Source organism: Scomber scombrus, chromosome 12 (assembly GCF_963691925.1).
Source record: "Scomber scombrus chromosome 12, fScoSco1.1, whole genome shotgun sequence".
In the NCBI taxonomy this organism is placed as follows: domain Eukaryota; kingdom Metazoa; phylum Chordata; class Actinopteri; order Scombriformes; family Scombridae; genus Scomber; species Scomber scombrus.
Window position 1 is genome coordinate 3,880,490 of NC_084981.1, and position 25,165 is coordinate 3,905,654.

The following is a 25,165-nucleotide window of genomic DNA, read 5'->3' on the forward strand; positions in this document are numbered from 1 at the left end:
CGGTCCAGTTCAGTTAAGCAAATCATTACGGGACCATTAACCATTAACCCGACACACTGTTTTAGGTGTAATATGTTTGTTTTAATTGTGATTCAAATAAAAGTAGACTGAAAAAGTTTTGGAGTAATTTGCATAAACGTACGTGTTTATAAATGAATAGTTACTGATGCATTCAAATAAACCAGTCTTTAATAGAAAAGCATTTTTCCCAGCATGACCCCCAAAATAGACTGTGTCTTATACATCGGTGCGACTTATCTACTGTTTTTTACAGTAGTTCCTCTTTAATTTTACAATTTTATGGATGACTTCCTCTTCGTCATTCCAAGGTCAAAATTTAAACGCAAAGTTGATTGTACCTTTACTGTGAGAGCCCCAAAACTCTAGAATGACCTACCTATAGATATTAGGCCAGCAAGAACAGTGTCCTCCTTTAAATCTCTTTTACAAATGTCCTTTTGAGTTATTTATCAATCATTTGACTGTGTTACCTGATCATTTTTTGCTTTTCAGATGGAATGGTTTTTTGCAGGGGAAAAAGGAAGCAGGTTTACTTGGGAAACAATTGGGGAAGGACTAGGCAATTAAAATCTTTCCTAAGCCAATTAGATATAAACTCAGTTACCAGCAAGTATTCAGATACACCATAGGCTCTATGGTGGAATAATTAGGCCTCATTCATTGTAAGTGTTTCATTGATCTTTGCACAAACAGCACACATGACTTGGAGTTCGTCTTCAATCCAAAGCGGACCCAGCTTCCACCAGTTTTCCTCATGACTACCTGATGTTCAACCAGTGATGTTTTATTTTCCCCCTTTCATAGCAGAATCCTCGAGTCTTAAATTAGTCCCTAAGGGTGCCTGTAGATCGATAGGCTCGCTGCAGGTGCACGCCGACAGGAACAACACGAGTAGGCATTTTCCTTCTCCTTTCATCGGGAATAAAACGAGCTTGATTGGGAGCGATGAGTGGAGAAATATGTGAGTTCGTGTCCACCGGTGGTTCCGGCGTTTGCATTTGTTCCAGCAGCCTGTGTTCATTAGCCAAGCGTGGTATTGACCATGTTGTACAGCAAAACGGAGATCAAGCTGGGTTACAACGGGGACGCTTGAATTCCCGAAAACAAACTGTTATTGATTTGTGTAAGTAAGTTGAATAAGCAGTATACAAGAGGCTGCTTTGAAGGCCCAATCCCATGTCAGAATCCAGCACCACCTCTGCTTCCATTTTACTGTGTGTTGCTGATAACACTGACTGCCCTTATTGACTATTTGGAGTATTCATGCATAGGTGGAGTCCACTTGAGCACCAAGTGTAACAAGGGCGTACTAAGCTCTGTGTGAAACCTTTATTTATGGATGGCACCCTCAGCACCAGCCACACTAGAGGGTGACTGACACATTTTTTACAAGGCTGACACACAGAGAACTGAAGTCACCTATAATTCTCAATATCATTTAACCAGTGGTAAGTCCTCGAAATTGAATTTAGACCATAGCAACACGCTAAAGTCTGAACTCATTTATTTCTTTCATGGGAATGATGTTATGATGACCCACAGCTAGTCACTGGTAGGAACAACACTGCCATAATCAGGCCTTTTAAATGAAACATTTAATTTGGATATTACTGAATAATTACATGAATGAATTAAATGTTTAATGGAGTGTTTTTGTGAAGTAGTGAACTACTGTACTTACTAGTAACTTACTGTACTAAGCAAAAACAATATTAATTGATATTCAAATGGGGGATTTTTTCAAATAATTTATTAATATGCCTTTGATATATCTTGGAATTAATGTTAATGAAAATGAATTCATAGTAACATGTTTAATGGTCATTTTCTTTTCAGACCTGCCTTTTATGTTCAGTTCTGTACAATAGAATACTATGCCATTCAAAATAGACATGACACAATGACTTGACTGAATTAAGGGATCATGACATAGACCAAGCAAGAACCATCATGGCGATTAATGTTAGTAATGATGGTTTTGATGGTATGATGTATGACAAATACTCTGCGTTTGATAAGCATTTGTGTCCGACATGTTTTTTTCACAACGGTAGAACAATTACATTGCTAAAAATTACATTTATACCTTCTTCCTCGTCCAGAATCTTTTAATATCTTAGAATGTGGAGACATTGCTCATTTCAAAAGTTTAGCTTATGGACTAAAGATGTCTCCTATTTAAATGAAAAGTCAACTCTCGGTGCATATGCTTCAGTATTTCTGTTATCACCAGTCATGCTCATTGGTACATGCCTCAGTTTGTTGTGTTGTTGCAAGATGCTTTAGAATAAAGGGTGAGTTATCAGGTGGGGAGCTTCCTTCACACATGCTTGGTTTAAGGACTTAAGAAATTGTTGTTTGTTTATCTATTTTGTGGTGTTAAAAGTAGACTACCTTTAATCTGCTGATTCTCAAAATACTGGAATTAGTTAAAAAAGTCAACAAAGTTTTATTTAAATTTTAACTTGTAGAACAACAATACCCTTCAGGTCACTAAAGCCTTAACATTTCCATTAAAAATACCAAGGACATGAAACTTATACTTGATTTAACTTCATTCAAACACCAAATCAGAACATGTACAACCTTAGAAACACAACTGGGTGCAGTTAATTCACATTTTCTATACAATTCTAACATAGTTCTCAATCCCAGTGGGAGCATCACTTATCTACTGGCATTCTGAGTGGTCGCAGCACAAATTTTGCACTTTTTTCTGTTTAGAGGCACGGGGAGATGAAATCCCACACATGGTCACTATTGAGAAAATTTAAAGTAAAATTTAATCAGAAAACAGCTTTGATGATGTAAGACACTGATACCTCAGAATGGTGTAAAATTACCTACTTCTGCCAGTGCTTTGATATGCATTGTGATATATTGGTACGTCATGAATTTCCACACCATTACATTAATCCCTGTCTGATATCCATTCTGTCTGTTCTGACTGAGCTGCTTTTATCAGCTGCTTCACAGACTGCCTTTAAGTGCGTGTTGATGAAGTGCAGTGTTTGAGCTTAGACTGAGTTCATGTAGTTAATCTTTTATTAATTCAAATATTATCTGAATATTTTATCTATCTATTTTTCTGTTTAATCAGTCCGTATAATAAGAATGTTTTACTTTTGAACAGAGTTTGTGAGCCTTAGGTTTTACAATTCCAAAGACACTATACATGAAAGTTAACCTATGATATTAAATTGAGAATCAAGGTGTCACTTTAATTGCTTTTAATGTTGTTTTTTAAAATTGTATTTTTATTGAAACAACGGAATACACATTCAGGCAAACACCACGTCGCACAGTTCAGAAATTAGCTACATATATGAGGAAATAAGGAAAATGACATAAAAGCATCTTTAAAATAAAAGTAAATCAATCAATCAAATTTAAAAAATAGTCAGGTTTCAGGGAATAGTGTTTCACAATGATTTATTAATTTATTGCTTTTTAAAAAATGATTTACTAGCTTAATTGATTTTCATAAAGAGTTCAATTCTAACAGGAAAGGTGCAATTTTTGGCAATGCTTCCGAGAGTTTCTGTTTATGAATAAAACATTTGTCATAAAGAATCTTTTAATATGTTTATTTATTTTTTAATTGGAAGAACAGAATACACGTCCAGGCAAACACCACATCACACATACAATCTATACAGTTCAGAAATAAGCTATATATATATATATATATATATGAGGAAATAAGGACAATGACATAATAAATTACATCTAAAGATAATAAAAGCATAATAAAAATAAAAATAAATGAATAAAATGTAAAAAATAGTCAGAGGTTTCAGGGAACAGTGTTTCATAGTGGTTTATTCATTTATGTATTAAAAAAAAAATTATTTACTAGTGTTAGTGATCGTAACCCTTACATACTGTTCATATTCTGACTCATAATTAGTCTCTACACCAATTCACATTGATCACTCATGAATAAATGTTTGAGTAAACCTTAGACAGACATTCACAAATCACTATTTTATGGTCCAGGAGAACATTTTATAGAATATGAAGAAAACAACAACATTTATTTTTTATTCCATACATTTGCATATACAAAAATGTGTCTCTGCTTCACAAAACTTTAAAACAGTGATGCATTTTATTTCCATATTTGTATACTGTGGCTTACATTAGGACAAGTGCTGCTAAAAGACATGTGCACAGGGTAACTCTTCAAAGTAAAAATGGGTCAATGACCCTAAACAGTACGTAAGGGTTAATAAATAATTCAATTTTAAGAGGAAATGGGCATTTTTAGGTTATGTTTTTGAGAATTTCTACTTATGAATAAAATCATTTGCGTAAAGAATATTTTAACATGTTCATTGGTCAATATGAGTGCACGTTACCGCATATGCCCGCCTCTACTGCTTCTTTATTGGCTATTGGTTGATAAAAAACTTTTCCGTGTTTTCCATTGGCTGTGCCCTGTAGCGGGAGGGACAATTTTCAGGAAATGATTTGGTTTTTGTTTCTGTTCTGCACCGCTGGCCACCGAGGAACAATATATGGAAGTGAGCTGAATATTTCACATTCATAAAGAAATATTTACGGTAACTCCCCGATATATGTGTATACACCGAGAGACTAACTGACGACGCGCGGCGTGGATTCCTTTCGGAGGTCGGTGCTTATATTACCATGTCAATAAATAGCTTCATACTAGCTGTTAGGTTAGCTTAGTTATGCGGTATATTACATGTTATTTTGCTTGTGGGGAGAAACCATGGATGTATTCTAGGTCCAAACGATGGCTTTAACTCACAGGAGCTGCAGAGTATCAGTTAACTTCATTGTGTTTAACGTTAGTGGATGTTTGAAGTGGAACAGTTCATTTACCTGAGCTATCGTCTTACTATCAACATGTAGCTTTACAGTGATAAGGTTACTAATGATAACAGATAACAGTCAAATACAGTATTGTGCTTTATATTGGACAACAAGCTAACTATATTCACCACAAGCATGTATCAGCTATCTAGTTTATATACTGTAATATTGCTTCTTGTAGCCTACCTTAATTTGTATATGTGTGTAAATGGAGTTTATGGCTGTTGACTGTAACCTAGTCCTAGACAATAGCAAACAGGAAGTATATGATAGATTAGATAGAGGGATACTTTATTAATCCGATTAGGAAATTCAGGTACCTCGCAGCTCACATGTACTCCATACATACATACATACACACATTCATAAATACACATATATACATACACAGTAATACACAACAAAAGACAAACAGATAATAACCAACAATGTTTAACCAGCTAGGCCACATTTCCTATTGTTTAACATTTAGTTTTCATATCAGACACAGTGTAAGAGTTTGCACACTTCCCACACCTGCCTTTTGGACAATTCAGATTGAGCTAGTAAGTGGTTTTAGCAGTATGAGTTAGGTTATGACAGCTGTCATTACCAGCTGTGGAACCCATTGCGTTCCATTTAGGTGGAAGATAAGAAGTTGGAGCTGGGAATGAAGCCACACCTGAGTTTAATGTGATCATAGTTTAAAGTTGTACCCCGGTTAGCCATCATCAGGGCCCAACCCATACTCAATTTTTGTGGCCGATGCCGATACTGATATTAGGGAATAAAAGCATTCTAATATCGATATATCGTCTGATAATCTGATATATACAGAATATGTATATCAAATGCACATTTTTTGCAATGTGGTTATCAAACACTTGAGATAAAGACATGTAATGCAGGTATGATATTTTACATTTTTAACTTTAAACACAGTACACTGAAACTGTAAACTAAACTGTGAATTTAATAACCATAAATTCCTATAAATAATAAAACACATACAACAAAAAAATATGTACGTATATATATTAAACTTTAATTAAGAAAAAGGATCAAATATACATAAAATGTTGCCTATATAACATTAAAAAATACAGTGCATATCAGAAAACAAATATGCAGATACTGGAATATCTGTGATAGGCCAATATTGGCTGACCGATATATATCGGTCTGACTCTAATACCAGTCCCTTAAAAACACATTTCACTGTATTTTGCACATACAAACACAGAAGCAACTGTTCACAGGTAGAAGTTGGACAGTGCTGTGTGTACGACGATTTAATGAGACACAAATAAAACAAAACTGCTAATAAACAGGATATTACTACAACTTTCACACTGTTGATACACAGGTCTACCATCTTTGATTCTGAGTAGGAAATTCGACTTCAGGCGGCATTCCAGTTGAAATTTCCAACCTGGAACTCAGAAATTCCGACTTCTGAGTACAATTGGAACGCATCACTAGCTCAAACCAGCTAAACCAGTTGCTAGCTCAGAACTGGCAGCTGGTTTGCTGAGATGGTAACTGTTTTACAGGTTGTCAAAACCTAGCTCTCACCAGCTTAAACCAGCTCCATAAAACTGGTTTACCAGCTGACCACCAGCAGGGTCTTGTACCAGAGTTTTGAAAATACCATATATATAAGGGGTTTGTGGTTGTTGTCTTTAACTTGAACAATAAAATAGTTAAAATGAGTTTATAAATGGTTTGCAAACATTTTTGTCTCATTTATATTTTATTACAGATGTGCACAGAGGTTTTGCTGTACTCCCAAATCTTTCTCCAGTATGTACAAATGTTTTTCTAATATTTTTTTTGTAACTCGTTTAGTTTTCATGGCACCACCAAAGAAGAGCAAATTACCCAAACCACTCCCAGATGGCTTCATACTGACTGACACTGAGAAGAAGAAATGGAGGCTGGGGAAAATCATTGGTCAAGGTGGCTTTGGACTGATCTATCTTGGTAATGAGCACATTGTGTTTGATGACATGCCTGCACACACGCAAACACTGTACGTTCACACTATGCAACATGAGTATGTGCGCGCATGCTGACAGATAGACTCTCTGTCAGAGCCAGGTACACACGTTGTTTCAAGGAGACACTTCTCTGATTGATCTGTTTTTCTCCTGGTTGTGAAAGCTGTTTGAACGGATCAGATTGCAACTAGACTTTAAACATCTGACATGTACTGTGTAATAGTTCCTTAACCCTCTAATCTATGAAGATCTTTGTCGTTAGTTTAGGTCAGGCATGTCCAAAATATTCCATAAAGGTTCATGTGGCTGCAGGTTTTCATTCCAACCAATCAGGAGCACACCAGGATTGACTCTTTTAATCACCTGATATCAGTCTTCAGACAGTTGATTGGTGGAATCATGTGAGCTTGATTGATTGGAACAAAAACCTGCAGACACACGACCCTTTACGGAATAGTTTGGAGACCAAACAACTGGACTGTGGTCCGCCTCATAGACATGCTCTTGGTCCGCTTCTAACTGTTGTTATTTAGCCTATAATGTTTAATATCTACAAAATGTATGCTAATCATTCTTGATGAAAGAGTGACAACTTTTTATGACTCTTTTATTTATGTAGCCTACAGTATAGGGATATATATATGCATTCATTGACTCATTCAAGTAGATACATGGATTCTGTTATCGTAAGCCACTTTTATGAAAGGTATTTTGTAAAGGCCAGTGTAGTGATCTTTGCATGCTTGTGATTGTGAACTGACCCCCTAGATCCTCTTTGTATGCAAATATCAAACAAGTCCTGGTCGGATCTCATGACAGTCAGCCGTCTTCTGTGATTAGATCTTCTGATTGCAGAAAGACAAACATGCACTCCAGATCAAGACCAACATGACACGTTTGTTGATTATGAACATGATCTTAAAAAGCTAAGACTCTGCGTTAATGTAATGTATCTACGTGTTGTCTTCTCTTCCTCCTGTCCTCTCTTAGCCTCCCAAAACGTGGACAGACCTGTTGCAGGGGACACTGAATTTGTGATAAAAGTGGTGAGTACATTTTTGCTCCACACAGGCAGCCCATCCATTTTTAGTGACCCATTATCGCTTTTTATGAAATTATAGTATATATACGGCAGGATCCTTTTTCTGTTACCATGGTCGCAGATAATGATGTATGTCCCAAGCAATATAATTCGGTTAGTTTGAACTTAACCAGACATTCTGTGATTTACATAAAAGTCAACATGTGTTTGACCAATTAGTGAAATGGAAATTTGATATGTTATTCAATCTCCTCCATGTCTCCAAATGTTCACCTATGCACATTCTATTGGTGTTGGTTACATGGATGTATAAAAAGAACTGGATACAGGAAGAGCACTGGGCTTGGAAGCAAGTTTGACATCGTGGCCAAACCCTGATGCACACTGGCCTAAAAAGACTTTTTCCTAAACACTCACATTGTGAGTCTGTAAATCAGAGGATAACATTTTTTGAGCATCACAACTCCCCGCTGGCAGCAGTCCCTAGTGAGACTGTGAGACATCTAGGTAATTTCTTTACAGAAGGAAGTGGCTTTTTTGTCTTCATGCGTCACTGAGCAACTTTCGGGGGAATGAACAGAGCCCTGCCTTCAACACTGTTGCCAGTTCACTTTATACATCCATGATTAGTTGCTGTGATGTTTCCTTTTCTCTGTACTGGTAGTGAAGCAGTCCTTTTCTAGTAATACTTCACTGTAAAAGATTAAAGACAAAATCCACAGTCCTTGTTCCATGCAATAATACCATACTAAATTTATTATATCTAGCTTTATTTGTTGATTAAGTCATTAGTCGATTGCCAGAACATTTTTCTCTCAACTATTTTGATAATCAATGAATTGTTTCAGTAAATCTTCGTGCAAAGTGCCAAAAATTGTTTGATTCGAGCTCACAGCTCTCAGTGATATTTTATATGTATATATTTTACACATTGATAAAATAATCAGCAGATTTATTCATAATAAGAACAATGATTAGTTACAGCTCTTATAAAGTGCAGCTCATAAAGCTAACAATACAAATATGAAATTTACTGCGAAAAAGACACCTTGTCACTTTGAACAATACTTACTGGATTTAGCTGAGTAAGACTTCTGAAGATAGACTTGAAGAATCCAAACCTACCTTTAACATTTTAACTATGAACTACTGAATGTAATAATAAGAGAATGTGCTTGTAAAGTTGTTAAGTTGCCCCTTACTAGAGAACTATTACAAGAAGTAAGTAGGCCGGCCTTTGCATGCAAGGTGATTTGTTTAGTTATACTTAGCATAGTGCAATGTCAACCTGTGATAATGAAATAGTTAATACTCTTGTGCAGGAGTACCACGAGAATGGCCCCCTGTTCTCCGAGCTCAAGTTCTACCAGAGGGCAGCCAAACTGGAAAGCAGTGAGTAGCACCACCCGTCCAGCGTCACGGCAGCTCGCTGGAGCACGAGTGTGTTTGACTGATGAAGTGGCCGCAGACACAGAGGCTTTGCTGCCTGCCGCACAGTAATTAATAATAAGCCAAAGCAAACATGCACCTCAGTGGCAGTTAGCCCCCCACCCCCTCCGCCACTCTCTCCGCGCTTGTCTGAGCTCTTCTCCAACGCCTTCGTTTGGAGAGGAGCAAGAGAGAGAAAGCCACTCACACGTAATGATGCCCGGGCCTCCGCTGAGCCCCTGACCACCTGCCAGCCTGGTCCGGCGCCAGTCAGGCCAGCCGCCATCAAGCCCCGAGCCAGGCCCACTGCTTTGTCTGGGGCCTGTGTGTGTATGTGTATGTGTGTGTGTGTGTGTGTGTGTGTGTGTGTGTGTGTGTGTGTGTGTGTGTGTGTGTGTGTGTTTGCAGTTGTGTGTCTGTACCCTCAGTGCTGTAAGATTGATATTTGAATACATGCGTTATTACACTTACAAGGACAAATAAGAATAGAAAATAAACAACTATGAAACGTTTCCTACTTTTCATTCATACTTTTCACCTCAATTAGTACAGCTAAGAGTTTGAAGGCCCCAGAGTTTCTGCTATCTCTATACAGCCACTGAAGTTTTAAATCACACACGTGTTGCAATAAAAATGTATAATAACATCAATGTGTGCACAAGTTTTTATATAATTATTCCTTCTCTAATCTTGTTCAAGTACAAAAATGGATGAGAAGCAGGAAACTGGACTTTCTGGGCATCCCTACATACTGGGGATCAGGGCTGGCTGAATATAAGGACCTCAGGTAATGACTTGATATTGTAATGACTTTTTGTAATGAAACACGTTATCAGACGGTCACACTGTACATGTAAGTTAGAAGAACAAGTCAGGTCTCTTTTCCACAGTAGAAACATCTTAATTTCTCTGCATATTAAGAGCAGTACTGTAGGTTTGTCCAGTTCTAACCATCCTTTTCTAAAATGTTAAATGTTGCATTATGAAAGGATTTAAATGGAGGACATTGTTGTAACTGGAGCTTTTTATTTCTAAAGTGTTTTGCCTTACACAAGAGAAAATGTCAGCAGGCACAAATGTTAATAACAAATTCAGCTCTTTGGTTGACTAAGGTAGACTTATCTAGAAAGACCTTCTAAATAAAAGGTATTTTACATAATGTAAAAAATGTTTGAACAGTAAACTATATGCCCTACAGAACTTTAAAACTTTAAAAACAAGCCAAGCTGACCTTTAGTTTTGTTTCACACTTGATCCAGTGGGCATCAGTATTTATGTTTTCTGTGTTTTACATTTGGGTTCTGGAGAAAATATGTTCAAGGCTAGTTTTCAGTGGCTCACTTTAGTGTTTTTGTTTAACACAAGGGACAATTTATACCCTATATCTTGAACTGTAGCTATATCTAACATGCTTGAAAGGTATTTAATGTTACCGTTAATGTACATTTCATTGTTCTGTTGCCCACAAGGGACTCGTTTCAGCTCTTGCCAAAATCCCACCTGTGTGATAAATGTCTGATTCAAACTCTCTACTTCCTTCTACCTGGTCTTTATAGTATTCTATAAGCCACCTTTTCCTCTCCCTCTCAGGTATCGCTTCATGGCCATGGACCGACTGGGCAGCGACCTCCAAAAAGTCTGCGACCGCAACGGTGGTCGCATCAAGAAGGCCACCGTGCTCCAGCTCGGTCATGGACTGGTGAGATCACATTCATGGGAAAAAAAGGCAGACTCCAGTCTTTGTCTGTCCATTGATTGTTGCATTCTGTAGAAACTGGGGGACACAGGAGATTCACCAGTTCAGTTAGAAAATACATATAATGGTTCTTCTTAACCTTGACAGAATAAACCACAATGTGTGTGTGTGTGTGTGTGTGTTTGTTGCCAGGTGGATGTGCTGGAGTACATCCATCAGAACGAGTATGTCCACGCAGACATAAAATCTGCCAACCTCATGCTGGGTTTCAGAGACCCTGAACAGGTTAGTCCTCTGAAGATCTCCACTACTTCTCCCTGAAGTGTGTACAAAACAATACTGAAACCCACTACCAAGCACTGGAGAGTTGCTTATTGGTGTAGATTGACGACTTTTCAATTAGTAATTCATGTGTATGTGTTATGTTGTGCACTGTAGGTCTACCTTGCAGACTATGGGCTGTCCTACAGATACTGTCCTGATGGAGTCCACAAAGAGTACAAGGAAAACCCCAAAAAAGGCCACAATGGAACCATTGAGTATACCAGCCTTGATGCCCACAAAGGAGTTGGTAAGCTTTCCACTTCAGAAGAGAAAACAAGCCTAGATGTATGCAGTTCTAAATCTGTGTGTATGTCTGTCTGGTTTATCAATATATCACTACAATGTCTCCAACAAACTCAACAGTACTCCTCATGGTGGTGAGACTTCATCTGAAATGGTTGTTATTATGGTAGATACATTAGATTTGAACAATAACTCACTTGTGTTGATCAGCTGCTCAGTACATATCTCCACAATGAGCAGAAAACCTGACAGGCAGCGGAGTGAAAGAGTTCAACCTTCCACTCAAGCCGTCTGTTAGCTGTTCCGTCTGCTTAAATTGCGCTGTTGTCAAACAAATAAAAATAACGTCGGAAAGTATCACCCACAAATCTGTCAGTGGACAGCCTAACTAAATGGCACTGGAGGATCTAAATTGCTACCATGGTTACGGTGGCATTTGCAGAGGATTTTCTTTGAAGTGAGTGAGCCTGCTGGGTCAGGTCTTGCTTTCCTCCACTCGTCAAGTTTTATAAGAAGATGAGTAATATAGGTAATATAGTCATTACTAAACATTCTCTCTATTGGCTATGTCAAGAACTAGTAATGACTTTTCTGTACAGAGCGGATTCTTTTATGTCCTGTATAATAACCCTCTGCAAATTGAATCCTGAACAATTCTCCACATGTCAAGGAACTCAAAGTCGTTGCTTTTGTATTGTTGAAGAAAGTCCTGATTATACTTATTACTGGCTTACTTAAACATAAAGTTAACATATGAGAAAGGATCAGGAAGCGAAATAACTACATCAAGACTCTCTAGCAGTAGATAGTGAGATGATTGCGTCAGCTTTAGATAACATTTAGTTACACCCCACATACATGTTTCCTTTCAAAATATGTACAAAATGATCTACGTGTGTGGAAGAATAAAATCCTACAGGCCATACTAGGCAGCAGAAAACACAGTTCAATGGGTCTTGACACCACAATCTCTCCTCAAGCTCGGTTTAGTCGCTATTCTGGAGCATTTGAACATATAACACAATCTTAACTTAACTTCAGGGGACAAACATGTTGGTTTCACTACAGTTTTGACATGTGCAACAGTAGTTATGTTAACAGGCATTTCAAACGCCAGCAGCTCATTTCTTAACGTCCAACCAATCAACTCGAAACTGGGAGATGCTTGACCGATGGTGCGTTTGGTTTTGAAATGCTGTGTCTAGTGATTTTCTTGCAGTGAGTGGGTTAAGTATAGGAAGAACAACATGGTGTAACCCCAAGAGATTACTGTCTTAAAGAGCCCACAGTTGCCACTATACTACTACCACTACTATACTCCAGTATGTATATTAACCCCACTATAAGCTCTGTCCTTTGAGTTTGCAGTCTTCGTGTGTCAATAATGTAAAACAGCCTCTCCTCTGTCACCCGCTGCCTTCCTCGGCTGATATTGGGAACACATTAACTGGCAAATTGCCTACATGCTCCCTCTCTTCATTGACCATCGATCCTCCATCCGCGGCCCCTGCTGAATTCCCCCGGCGCCGCCTCTGTTTAACAATTCCCTAATTAGCAGAAGTCATAACCTGCATCGTGTATTCATCCCCCATTAATTAAGGGCTTTGATGTTTGGTTTAGAGCGACGCCCGAGCCACAGATAACCTCTACGAGCTCCACGCCGGCCAACTCCACTACCCCGCCAGTTCGATATTGCGAGTTAGCGCAGGCTCAGACCCACTAATCGCAACACAACAGTGTTTCTATCAACGTGATCGATGTATAAAAAAGAGGGACAAAATATTGTCCTGTCAGCAATAACTATAAAATGGAAAACGTGTCAATTTTTAATAGAATTTTGAAAGAAGGAATGAGGAAAAAAACAGGAGAAAGGATTTGAAGGAGCACTGTAAACTTGAAGTGCTTTCCTTGGAACGACAAGACGACTGGAAGCCTGACAGAGATAATTATTGTATCTATTTATATAACACAGACACAACATGTTCTCCTTCATATTCTTAATGTGTTTATTTGCTTTCTGGCTGTTGTCATCTTTGATACCTGATTAAAAAGCAAAGACAAGTGTTAAAATAGGAGATTATGACTGAGGACCAGACCCCTTATATCTGCCCTTTGCTCACCCGATGGCGCCAATCCCTTACAAAGATGTTGACAGGTTGCCATGGTGAGGTTTTGGCGAATGCAGCTCGCAAGTGGCAGGCCTTTGAACCAGGAGCTAAACGGTGTAATTACCAGCATTCGGTGGGCGTCCAGCGGACAGAAGACCATCTCCAAACGACAAGACTGTGAAGCGGAAGGGTTAAGAGTGTGACACTGCAGCACGCTTTAGGGAATCTGAATAACAATAGGAGATAATTAACAACACCATCACGCCTCACCTCCCTGTCTAAAGCATGTAGAGAATGTGTGTGTGTTTGTGTGTGTGTCCTGTATTCATGTGTTGTGTATGCGTGTGTTCGTTTTCCAAACATGTCCTAGCTCCCTTGATAGTGTTTAAGTGTACGTGTACACACGTGCATATCTCCCCACACTGTCATCCCTTAAATATTATATATAATATACATTAAGTACAGAAGAGCAGACACACAAAAGACCATTACAAGCTGTGATAACGTGCCCAGAGCACACACAGAGGGCAGCAACGCTTAATGTAGTTGTTGATCTTTTTAATTGTTAATCTATTACGGCGCTCTGGGAGTTGAAACACTTTTTCCCACTGTCAGTATCACATGTATTTTTCATCTTTATTCCCCTTCAATGGCCTCTCAGTAGCAATGAAGTGCTGTATTTTTTTATTTTTTTTATTTTTTACAACAATAGGAAGCCAGACTGTAAATGCTGGCTTAGGGCATACTTCACACCCAGAAGGGCAAACAGACCTAACTTTTATCAGAGTTGTTGAGATGAAGTGTAACAGATGATGACAGTTGGACATTTTGTGTTACGGTTGACACTTGATGTTGTTTTCACGTCGCAGGTTTGCTCAGTCAGTTTTATTTCTGTTATCTCTTAATGCTGGGATCGGACTACATGATATTTTTGTCTTTTAAAATGTTCACTGATCAGATCAGATCATCAGATAAAGGCAGTAATATCTTCATGTATATAAGACATGACAGACTACATGTTGGATGCCGACTAATGATAGCGTAGCGTGCCATCTTTTTGACTTGAGTGACATACACAGCTGGTCGGTACAGTGGTAGAGACCAACTACACTGTTCCACCTGACAGCACCAACAACACACATCTGTCTGTCTTCCAGGACAGACAGATGTGTATTGAGAGAAGACTGAAAAAGTACCGATGGCAAAACCATTCAGTCATCTGCCATGAAGTTTGATATTGTTAAGTTCATTGATCCTCTGTGTGCATGAAAACCAGACATACCTTGAGATGGTTCAACATCTGATTTTGGATCAAATGCATGTAATCAGTCTTTTTGTGCCTATTTGTTAAGGTATAAAAAAAATGTCATGGTTTTTAACAGTAGATGATGAGAGCTGTAGAGCCTTCAAAAGCATTAGGGGAATGATTGAACTGGTTCTATATAAATGACGCATTTCAAACATGTTTAATCTATTTTTAAGCAATAAAAAAAAAAAATTCTTACATAATCTCCTTAGAACGTGTTCATACTCTCAAGGTCGGGTTGTAAGGACATCAGCTAACATCTCTCTTTTCAAAGCCCTTCCTATGCAGTCCCTGTCAACAGCCCAGTCTTTAACTACCTCTCCGACTCTGATCATCCTCATTGATCGTTCAGCCTCCCTGCTGGGTCCAAGCAGTTTAGTGTTCCAGCTAACCTCGCAGTATTTTCAGGCAGACACTCAACGTCTATTTCCTTGTAGTGATTTCCTTTCATCTTCTGAACTCTCCTCATCAAAACACCCCCACATCTTTACATTCACGTCTCGACGTCGGACACCTAAACCCAGCTACGGCGACCTAATTAAAAACTTCAAACACAATCTCATCCACTACAAATTTTTGTTCTCGTGTAATCTGATTACTGCCCTCCCGTTCCGTGTAATCTTGTCCTGTGTGGCAGTGACCACGCTTCCTCCTTCAAGACCGGTCTGTCGGCTGTGGTGGATCAATGCTGGCCGTTGCTCAGGGAGGAGATTTCTCCCCTCTGATGGAGCCAGTCGATAGGTAATTTCTCCGGAGACGTGTGGCGGCCGTTACAGTATTGAGCTGCTAAAACTCCCCGGGCTCGACCCTTCTGGATGGACTTGGTCTACAAGTATTGATAGACCTCACACATGAATGTAGACCCACGCGATCACACACATATACACACACATATACACACACACACGCACACACACACACACATAAGAAAACGCACAACACACTGTTAAAGGAATCTTTGTTTGTGGGGAGATCACACCTGTGTGATTTTTCGATATCTTAATATTAAATTCGGCTGTCCGTGGAGTGCGGAAGTGTTTTGGTGGGGAATTGATTGGTTTTGAAATGCTTTCAGAAGACAGAGACAGTTACAGTGCTGATATTCAGCTAATTACAGTGCTCCTAATAATCAAAAACTGGACAGCCCCCCCTGTCCCCCGTGAACGTGCACTACAATAGTTTTCTGATATACTTTTCTTTTTCCCCGTGGGAGCGGCTAGAGGTGGAAGCCGTGGCCCGCTTTTGTCGGTCATTGTCAGTCACTACTGTCTGTTTACGTCTATCTCCATGGATCATGGATGTATTATAATGCCGTGGATCCACAACAGATCCAGTCAGAGTTTTCACAGAATATTATGAGAATGGAATAAGGATGAGTTTCTATGCCTGGTGGATCTCTCTAACATTTTAGAGTGCCATTACATTATTGATACCATTTTAACCTAAACAAAAAAATGTGTAAAAATGTAACAAAGGTAAGGGTAGCCATGCTAAAGTGGTTCTAGGGATGGGATGGTCTGGACTGATATATGTTGATAACTACTGGATAGTTTAACATGTAGGTACAGAATTTCATTCATGTTCCCCACATCAGCCTTTTACTCTGTCTTCCAAGTCTAGAAAATGTCTACAGGCTCTGGGAAGAGCAGACTGTCAGTGTTCATCACTCTCATACACAAGTATAAAAAGGGGTCAACAGTACACCATTGTTGACTTCTGTAACATGTGGTAGTAATTAGGCCTGAGACATTTCTGTTTTACTACCTGTCAGTGTCTACAGGGGAAATAAAAGATACTACTGCTATCTGGTTTCATGAAATAGACCATTGTAAGTCTTGTCTTTTTGCGTGTGAGTGTGAGGGGGATTCAGACCCACCTGGGAACAAAAAAGTGCACCTCCGCAGTCATCTTCAGAATATTCTACAGTATGTACTTTCACTGTCAGTGTGGCTTGGCTGAGTTCACACACAATCAGTCCTTAAATCAAAAGTAGTGGTGTGCTTTTAGAAAGTTTCATCTTCATCAGGCTCCATCTCCCTCACAGCCCGAAGTGACTCAGTATGTGCTCCAAGGTTTGTTGATTTATTCTTCTTTATGAATCACACACTTACTTTCCCTTGCCAAAACTGCCAGTGGTACTTGGTTCCAATCTTGACTCCTCTGGGGAAAGTTCTGCTATTTCAAAGTAGTGTATAGTAACTATTTGTAATCAGACTGAAAGTATTATTGACTTGTACTGCTGCCTCTTCTTACTTTTTGTCATGAAATGTTAAGAAAATAAAGTAAGAAGAGGCAGCAAATGATTTAATGATTAAAAAAAAACCCCTCTTTCTGTGTGTTTACGTAGCTCCATCGAGACGTTCTGACCTCCAGATTTTGGGTTTCTGTCTTCTCCACTGGTTATGTGGGTCTCTTCCTTGGGACAAATTTCTCAATAACCCAAATCAAGTCCAGGAGTCCAAGACCAGGTAGGAAATCCCTGTTTCCACTGCAAGAACTTGCCATAACGTAACATATAATCATCATTACAGGTTCTGCTTGTGTTCCTACTGTAAAGTTCCTAATAAAATAAGTCAAACTTGAGCGCTGACATCCAGATTTCAGGTATTTTAATCTTGTCTGTTGCTCTTCCAGTTTCATAATCCTTTAGGCCCGAGCAAATGTCTTAACTTAATCAATCAATCAATCAATCAATCTTTATTTGTATAGCGCCAAATCACAACAAAGTTATCTCAAGGCACTTTACACATAGAGCAGGTTCTAAACCGTACTCTTCAAGTTTTAATTTATAAAGAGACCCAACATTCCCACATGAGCAAGCATAAACTTAACCAGTTTATGAAGGAAAGAAATTTTTACTATGTTCTTTTGGCCACCCACTATCTGCTCCTAAGTAATAGTTGCTCATCATACGGTTTCTGTCCTTACCCCTTTGCTGTTTTATCTCATCCTTCCTCCTCAGACTGATGGATGATCTGCCAGACTCGGTCCAGCAGCTGTCAGTGAAAGGAGCCGGCACAGGTAAGCCACGGCTGCGGGACATCTCCAGGTTTCAAGACATCATTTACACTTCTGAGGTTAAAGCGAGAATGTGGAAATATGTGGATGTGGAGACGAATGTGGAGACGGGCCAGTAGAGGAAGGAGAGAGAGTCTGTCTAATCTACTGCTCACTTAATGGAGATCAGAGTAAAGGCCAAAGCCAGGACTAACAAATTAAGATGAGACATTTTAAACAATAAAACATCTTTAGTGTTAAAACTGATCAAATGTTCCAGAAACTCTGCGAGAATAACTTTCTGTTTCTCTTGTTTTTCTTTCTGCTAATTTGTGTGATGTATCCAGCTGGCAGCTGAAATTAAAACAATTGAAATCACACAGGCTGCACTCTCAACAGTCTGATTACCCCAAAGTGTTGAGAGCTTTTTGAATACAAACTGAGTCTTCACGCTGTTTGTAGAGCGTTAGACTGTGCCCTGAACGTCTTCTGCTGTTGGAATGAATGAAAGTCAACTGTCGACTATTCTGAGTTGTGACACTCGGGCTATGTTTTTTGTGATTTGGGGGTTTAAATGTATATTCGACATATTAATCAATCAATCAAACAATCAATCAATTTTTAATTATATAACGCCAAATCACAACAAAAGTCATCTCAAGGCCCTTTACACAGAGCAGGTCTAGACTGCACTCTTTAATTTAATTTAAAGTGACCCAACATTGCCACATTAGCAGCAAGAAAAATCTCCTCTTTAATGGGAAGAAACCTCAAGCAGAACCAGACTCTAGTTGGGCGATCATCTGCCTTGACCTTGAACTATGACATTTCAGATGTGATGGAATAGCATTGAGTTTCTATTGAGGTCTAAACAAACCAAAGTAGTATATATCTGGTGTTCACACTGAGAGGGTCTACACAGGTTGATTGGGGTACCAGAGAAATGATGACTCGTGATCTAGGAAGGCCATCCGACTTTCGGCGACGCAACTTCTACAGTGTGTTCAGTGAGTGTAAGAAATTGGGGCACGGACCCTCGAGTCATTATACCAGATTAATTACATCTGTGGGTGCGACATCTTTCACCACTGAGTTACAGCGAGTGGCTCCAGGGGTCATTCATAAAACTGATATCCTATTTATGTTACACAACTTGAGAAAGACGGCGAGCTTCGATTGGTCAGTGCAAAAATTAGTAGTCCGTCAGCCTCTCTGGGCCAGACAAAAGCAACAATTTATGACTGTGATCCGCTGACATGATGCACCCATGAATTTTAAGGCTTATTAGATGCCAAAACACTGCATGAAGAAGGATTTTACAGCTGTGTAAAGGTATCAGAGGAGCAGTCTCCTGGAGGCCAGACATTACAAGGTAAACAGTAGAATGCACTCATGTTTCAGATTTTTCAGACTTTCGGTAAATGCAGCACGTTGTTGCTTCTCCCCGTGTTAGCCGGAGCCCCGTGTTGGCCCCCTCCCGCCCCCTCCTGCTGTGTCAGACAGCAGTTAAATACCGAGGCTAAACAAGGCTCCAGACTACACGGAGATCAAATCCTCACTCCGCTCCGCCCAGAATAAAGCCTCCATCTCTCCCTCAGTTACCTGCAGCTCCAGAGTAACTTTGTACCAATTAAACAGCTGTCCCATTGACATGCCTTTCAAAGTTTGTCGTGTTTTATCTCTCCTCTTTTATAAGGAGAGGTCACACCTGTGTGAGGGCTTAGCGTGTGATGTATGGTCGGGACTGGGTGCTCCTCTGCTGACAAAGCCCAGCTGCCCGCCACAGATAAGAGCTGGGGTATGCATCAACTAACTGTGTGTGTGTGTGTGTGAGAGGGAGAGAGATACAAGTTCTCCTGCAGTATGTGTCATATACATCGTCCGGCCGGTGTGTGTGTGTGTGTGATGCATCGAGGCCGGTTGTGTATGACACTCGCACACATACACACAATGCATATCCATAGCTGCGCGCATGTCTAATCTACTTTCTGGAGGGAGATCCATTGCCAGGCGGTGCATTATCTGGACTGTGAGACCTTCAGTTGCACCCTGCCTCTGCTGCTGCATGACTCATGTCTCACTGAAATGATTTCAGAGCGAGGATGCAGCAGAACTGAAGCCGAAATCAGTCGTAAATAGGATGTCACAGTCAGTAAAGTATACTCACAGCAGAGCACGTATGTTACCAAACGGCTCGACCCCAGCTTTTCTAGCAGATACCAGACTTGTTGTTTGACATTCACTGTGCTCCCGTCCTCAGATGAAGTGGCCAGGTTCCTGCTCTATGTGAAATCTCTGGGCCACCAGCAGGAGCCAGACTACCAGCATTTGAAGCATCTGCTGGTGAGCGGAGGGAAGGGGAAACTTGACTTCTCCCCGCCTCAAGGATCTGCAGGAGAGTGCAGTACAAAGGTGTCAGATCCTCCTGCCAAAGGCAAGGTGAGAACATGGCGAGATTGAGAAAAGTGAATATTTGATTCATTTTAAACACAAGTGACAGAAATGTGAAAGATGTCACTTCTTCTTGTGTTTCCGAGAATATTGTCATCAGGACTTTATCTCCCCTTTTTCAGTCCTAAATCAGCTCACATCAAATTTTAACCCCGGACAGTCCATCAAATAATTGACAGAAAATTCAACTTCTTTGAAGCTGGAGTGTTTATTGGACCTTCTGACAAATAATTTAAACCATTTATTAAATAAAACTTTGCATATATGAGTTTTGTGTCATATTTGATACATCCAGGATTTTCATAGCATGTTTTTTAATATAAAAAAAAAACATTGAATACAATATTTTAAGTCCTTATAGGTGCTGCATAATGCTCATATCACCTCCTACAATTTATTTAGTATTTTTGTATCGCTAATGTTTTTCTTTCAAACAAATACAAAAATACAGAACATAACATTTTTAAGCCCTTATAGGTCCTGCATAGAGCTCATATCAGCCACAACATGAAATGCAATAAAATGACAGATTTACAGATAAATGAGCTTCTATGCCTGCTGTATATAATTTGATACACACATTTTCATCAGGAATTTACCATAAAATAAACTACAAAATATTTACTAACTAAACATTGCATCAATCCAGCAACTATTCCTATTGAAGTATCAGTAACTATTTGAATGTTTTTCTTACCTTAACTATTCCAAAATTAGCAAAAATATCCAGACCTCAAAATTGTTGCTCAATGATTGACAACGTCCATCTTGGATGCCTCAAATAAAAGGTCCCCTGGTGGTTTATCTGTGTATTACATGTATCTGATCGTGTACATCAGGTTTTTCCGGAAAGAAAATGATCACACTGACGATGTAGAGGTCTCTAAAACTCATGTATCAGATATGATTCACTTGGCGTTACAGGGTTAAGAACATCTTTGGTAGCGCCTTGTTGCCGACCTGCTGTGAGAAGGTTGCCACGACGATATTCTTAAGGACCACAGCAGTGTCAATTGCAAATCACTGATGTGTTATGGTAACTAGTGAAACGTTAGCAGAGTGTAGCTCGCTGAATATGAGAGTGTCTTCATTTTTTTTTTTTTAGTAAGTAACCATGAGACAATAAGACCTGAACTAAATGTCATACCTATAGTTGTACAGTGTGATTCCATTAGTGCATTTAACCCATCCTAACTATTAGGAGCAGTGATCAGCTGCTGGGGACCAACTCCAGTTTTATGGAGATGCTTTTGGTCAAGAGCACTGACAGAATTAACCTAACATACATTTTTTTGATGATGGGAGGAAACCTATGCAAACTCCACATAGAAAGGCCCTCATGCAGTCAGGAATGGAACCTAGAACCTCCTTGCTGTGATAACCACTGAGCTACCATGTTGCCAGGTTCTGTCTCTGTCTTTATAGTATTCAGTTTATTTAGGGTACTGCATTTGTTTTCTGGTAGTCAGGATAAATAGACAGATCTCTGTAGGTCTGTTTCTACAGAAGGCTTCCAGAAGGATTTCAAACACATCAGTGCTAAAAAGCTGCTCAGGTTTACTCATCAACTGATGTGAAAACAACTTTTTTTTATAACGTTTTGGTGGTTAATGAAGCACACGGTGCTCAGGTGGATCATCAGCATAACTTCCTCATTAAAATCAGGTATTTTAATAACATTCGAGGCTTAGATATTAGTGAGTACATCAGCATCATGTTACACTACTCCCAATAGATTTCAGGCTACTGTCAACAACTCTATAAAGTGAATTCTGCAACACTTAACAGTTCAGTTCTAGAGGAAGTGCTGAGTTTCATTATTTTATAGAATAATATGATCCAGAGACGAAGGTAAGCGAGTGGAACCGCTGGCCTGACTCTTGCTCTGCTGATGGAATTAGTGCAGTGGAAATTAATTTATTAAGACAGCAGGTCAACATGGAGGATGATTTAGGCTAGTATTAATGGAGGGGGGGGTATTAGAGATGGATTCTGTTCTAAATAAAGAGCTGGGTCTTTCTGTGCTCTCAGATTCAATAAGGTCACATTTGGCCCCCGGCAGCTCAGGATTTATGTTAAATTTGAATGAAAATGACGTTACCTGATGATATGTAGGGGTGTCAATCAGTAGTAGATACATTATTCTATAATTATTAATACACAGGGTTATGTAGAGTTGTTAGAGAGGGTTTGAACCATGATAAACAGCTTCTAACATTGTCTCACAGTTGTTAATTTACAACATAAATATAATCTGTAGTGTTGTTTTACATGAGAAGTGTAGAAACTGAGTGACCATTTACTTTTGATGAGTCTCTTAAGCCAAGTGTAGAAACGTTACAGCAGTGAGAAGAAGGTTCCAGCCCCCCAGCCCCCTCCCAACCCTCTCCTAGGTGAACATGCCATCCATCGGTGGGCAGTTCCACAGCATGAGGAGGACTGCGACTCTCCACAAATTTCCCCCCCAGAATCACTTCTTGACCCCTGGGGCCCCCGGCGAGCGCCCTCTCAATGGCCCAATTTGAAGAAGTTGATGACACACACTTTAGAGCGGCGCGGGGCGTCTCCAATTATGCTCCTGATTTTCCTCTCCTCTCCTTGTGTCATTTCATTTCCATGCTAAAGTGCTGGCCAGTTTGATCCCTAGTTAAACAGAAGTGGCCATTTAGCAGGCGGTTTAGCGAGGAGAGTGAAATGTCAGCAGAGATAAAGGCCGCTCATTGAATCATCTGCCACCGGTGTTGACTCTATATTCTGATTTTTTACACATGATAAAAAGTTTGATTTGATGGAAAGTGGTCAGATAGGAAAATAAAGTTGATACATGAACACTCCAACTTATTTTAAGAATAATAAAGCTGCCTATTATCTGTCAACAGAAACCAGGACGACCTAGAGGGACCTCCAAAGCCAAGCCTGCACCTCCAAAGATGGAGGATGATGATGATTATGATAGTGAAGAAGAGGAGGAGAGAGAGATGAAGACAAAACCTGTGGATTCTCGCTACATAAGAGGACCACCAATCACTAAACCTCAGTCACAAAAGGGAAGCTCCGAAAAAACCTCGTGTATATATATATATATATATATATATATATATATAATGTTAATGTTAATAGTATCTGCATTGTTCTTTAGTATCAGATAGTCTTTATATAGTCTAATAATGAAACTCAAGAATCAAGTAACACATGCAAGAACCACTCATAAGTGTCAGTGATAAATAATGGTTGGAAACATGATCAATTCAAAAATATGTTAAAAATAGTTTTAAAATCAGGTTTGTTAAAATGTACATTTAGTATTTTTGTTGGTTTTATGTCATTTAAAATGACATTTGCACATTTAAAAAAGAAAAAAAAAGAAAAGTAAGACTGAATGCTCCTGAAAATGTCAAATGGTGTAACCACAAAAGAATGATAAATATTCAATATTTTATCCACCTACAGTTTATTTATATATTTAATATAAAAAGTTGATAGTGTTTATTGAATTTAGTGTTTTTAAACAAGTTGAATTATTTGGTACAAAGTTTTTATGGTTACACCACTTATTTTCACATTTTAACCCCTTTAAAATTTACTAAACCACATGGACACTAAAAAACCTCATACAATCAACTGAAGAGAATTTGTGGTGTTCATCAGTGTTTTTGTACTTGTCATGTGACCAGAAAGCAGATTGTTATTAAGTGAATTTCTATTGTTGTTCACTTACAGAAGGAAAAGGGAAAAGGAGTCAGAAGATCAGCGAGGGCGAAGCCTGAACCTGTGTCTTATGTTGAATTTGATAGCATAGATGAGGACGACGATGATGAAGATGAAGAGGCCAGACCCAAGCCCATCCCCGCATGCTATCGTAGAGGCCCTCCGACTGGACCCAGAAATCAGCCTAATGTATGACCGTTTTTAACTTGCTGTGTAAAACTACATGTATTCATTCTTCCATTCACTACATAGTTTAGTTTGAGAGTTGACAGTGTTATAAAAGCTTCAGACCTTTGATTCCAGTTCACAGGAAGGTGAACTCAATATTCCACTTCTTTATTTCACATTAAACACACACAGGCAGATTTCACTTGTAAAAAGAGCAAACACTTCAATTACCTCTTTAACAGAGAACAAATTCCAAAAGGAGCTCCGAGGGGTTCACTGACGACCTCACCCCGCCCTCCTCACTGAGACAGGAAGTCAAACAGCAGCTACATCCACAGAGGAGAAAACATCTGTCTGAAAACAGTCAACTGGCACATGTGGACTGCTGGGAAAGATGGGATGAAAGGCATGTTGTGTACAGACCACAGCAGTGGAGTCACAGTGAGCACTCCTATCAACACACATGTAGCTGTGGTAGAAGTGAAGTGAAGGCTGCTCCCACACAGAGGAGCACACTGCTGTACTGGTTTGTCTTTGTGGGAGTCTTCCTTTTCCTGGGAGCTGCTACTGCCTTTATATAAAGCAGTGAGTGTGCGTGCGTGCGTGCGTGTGTGTGGCTCAAAAATGCCAAGTGAGTGAGGGTGCTGGACCACAAGATGGGACCTCAGTCCTCCAGCGTTTCCATAGAGATGAATTGAAATTCCTAAACACATCTGATGAAGATGCTCAGTGAGAGTTTTGCCTTTACATGAACTGTAAAGTACTATTATATTTACATTCAATTCTCACTGAGCAGCTTCACAATATCAACAAAAAGCAACCTCTGCCTTTCAAGTGTAGCTGAATGTAATA

The 25,165-nt window shown here is 39.3% G+C and overlaps 2 protein-coding genes across 2 annotated transcripts in view; one reads left to right on the forward strand and one right to left on the reverse strand.

Moving 5' to 3' along the window:
* LOC133992170 (craniofacial development protein 2-like) overlaps positions 1-25,165 on the reverse strand; it is a 780,535-nt gene that overhangs the window by 229,711 nt on the left and 525,659 nt on the right. The window lies entirely within an intron of this gene.
* Positions 4,522-25,164, forward strand: LOC133992240 (serine/threonine-protein kinase VRK1-like). The gene is made up of 14 exons (XM_062430960.1): positions 4,522-4,656; positions 6,691-6,825; positions 7,833-7,888; positions 9,207-9,276; positions 10,012-10,099; positions 10,903-11,011; positions 11,201-11,293; positions 11,447-11,579; positions 17,337-17,457; positions 17,952-18,010; positions 20,247-20,425; positions 23,317-23,506; positions 24,150-24,334; positions 24,556-25,164. The coding sequence occupies exons 2-14, from the start codon at positions 6,696-6,698 to the stop codon at positions 24,892-24,894; spliced, it is 1,752 nt and encodes a 583-aa protein (XP_062286944.1). The 5' UTR covers positions 4,522-4,656; positions 6,691-6,695; the 3' UTR covers positions 24,895-25,164.

Coding starts and splice junctions, on each gene's coding strand:
- LOC133992240 (XM_062430960.1), top strand. CDS start 6,696: ATGGCACCACCAAAGAAGAGCAAATTACCCAAACCACTCCCAGATGGC. Junction 11,294..11,446: donor GTTTCAGAGACCCTGAACAG/GTTAGTCCTCTG, acceptor TGTGCACTGTAG/GTCTACCTTGCAGACTATGG. Junction 23,507..24,149: donor AAGCTCCGAAAAAACCTCGT/GTATATATATAT, acceptor CTATTGTTGTTC/ACTTACAGAAGGAAAAGGGA.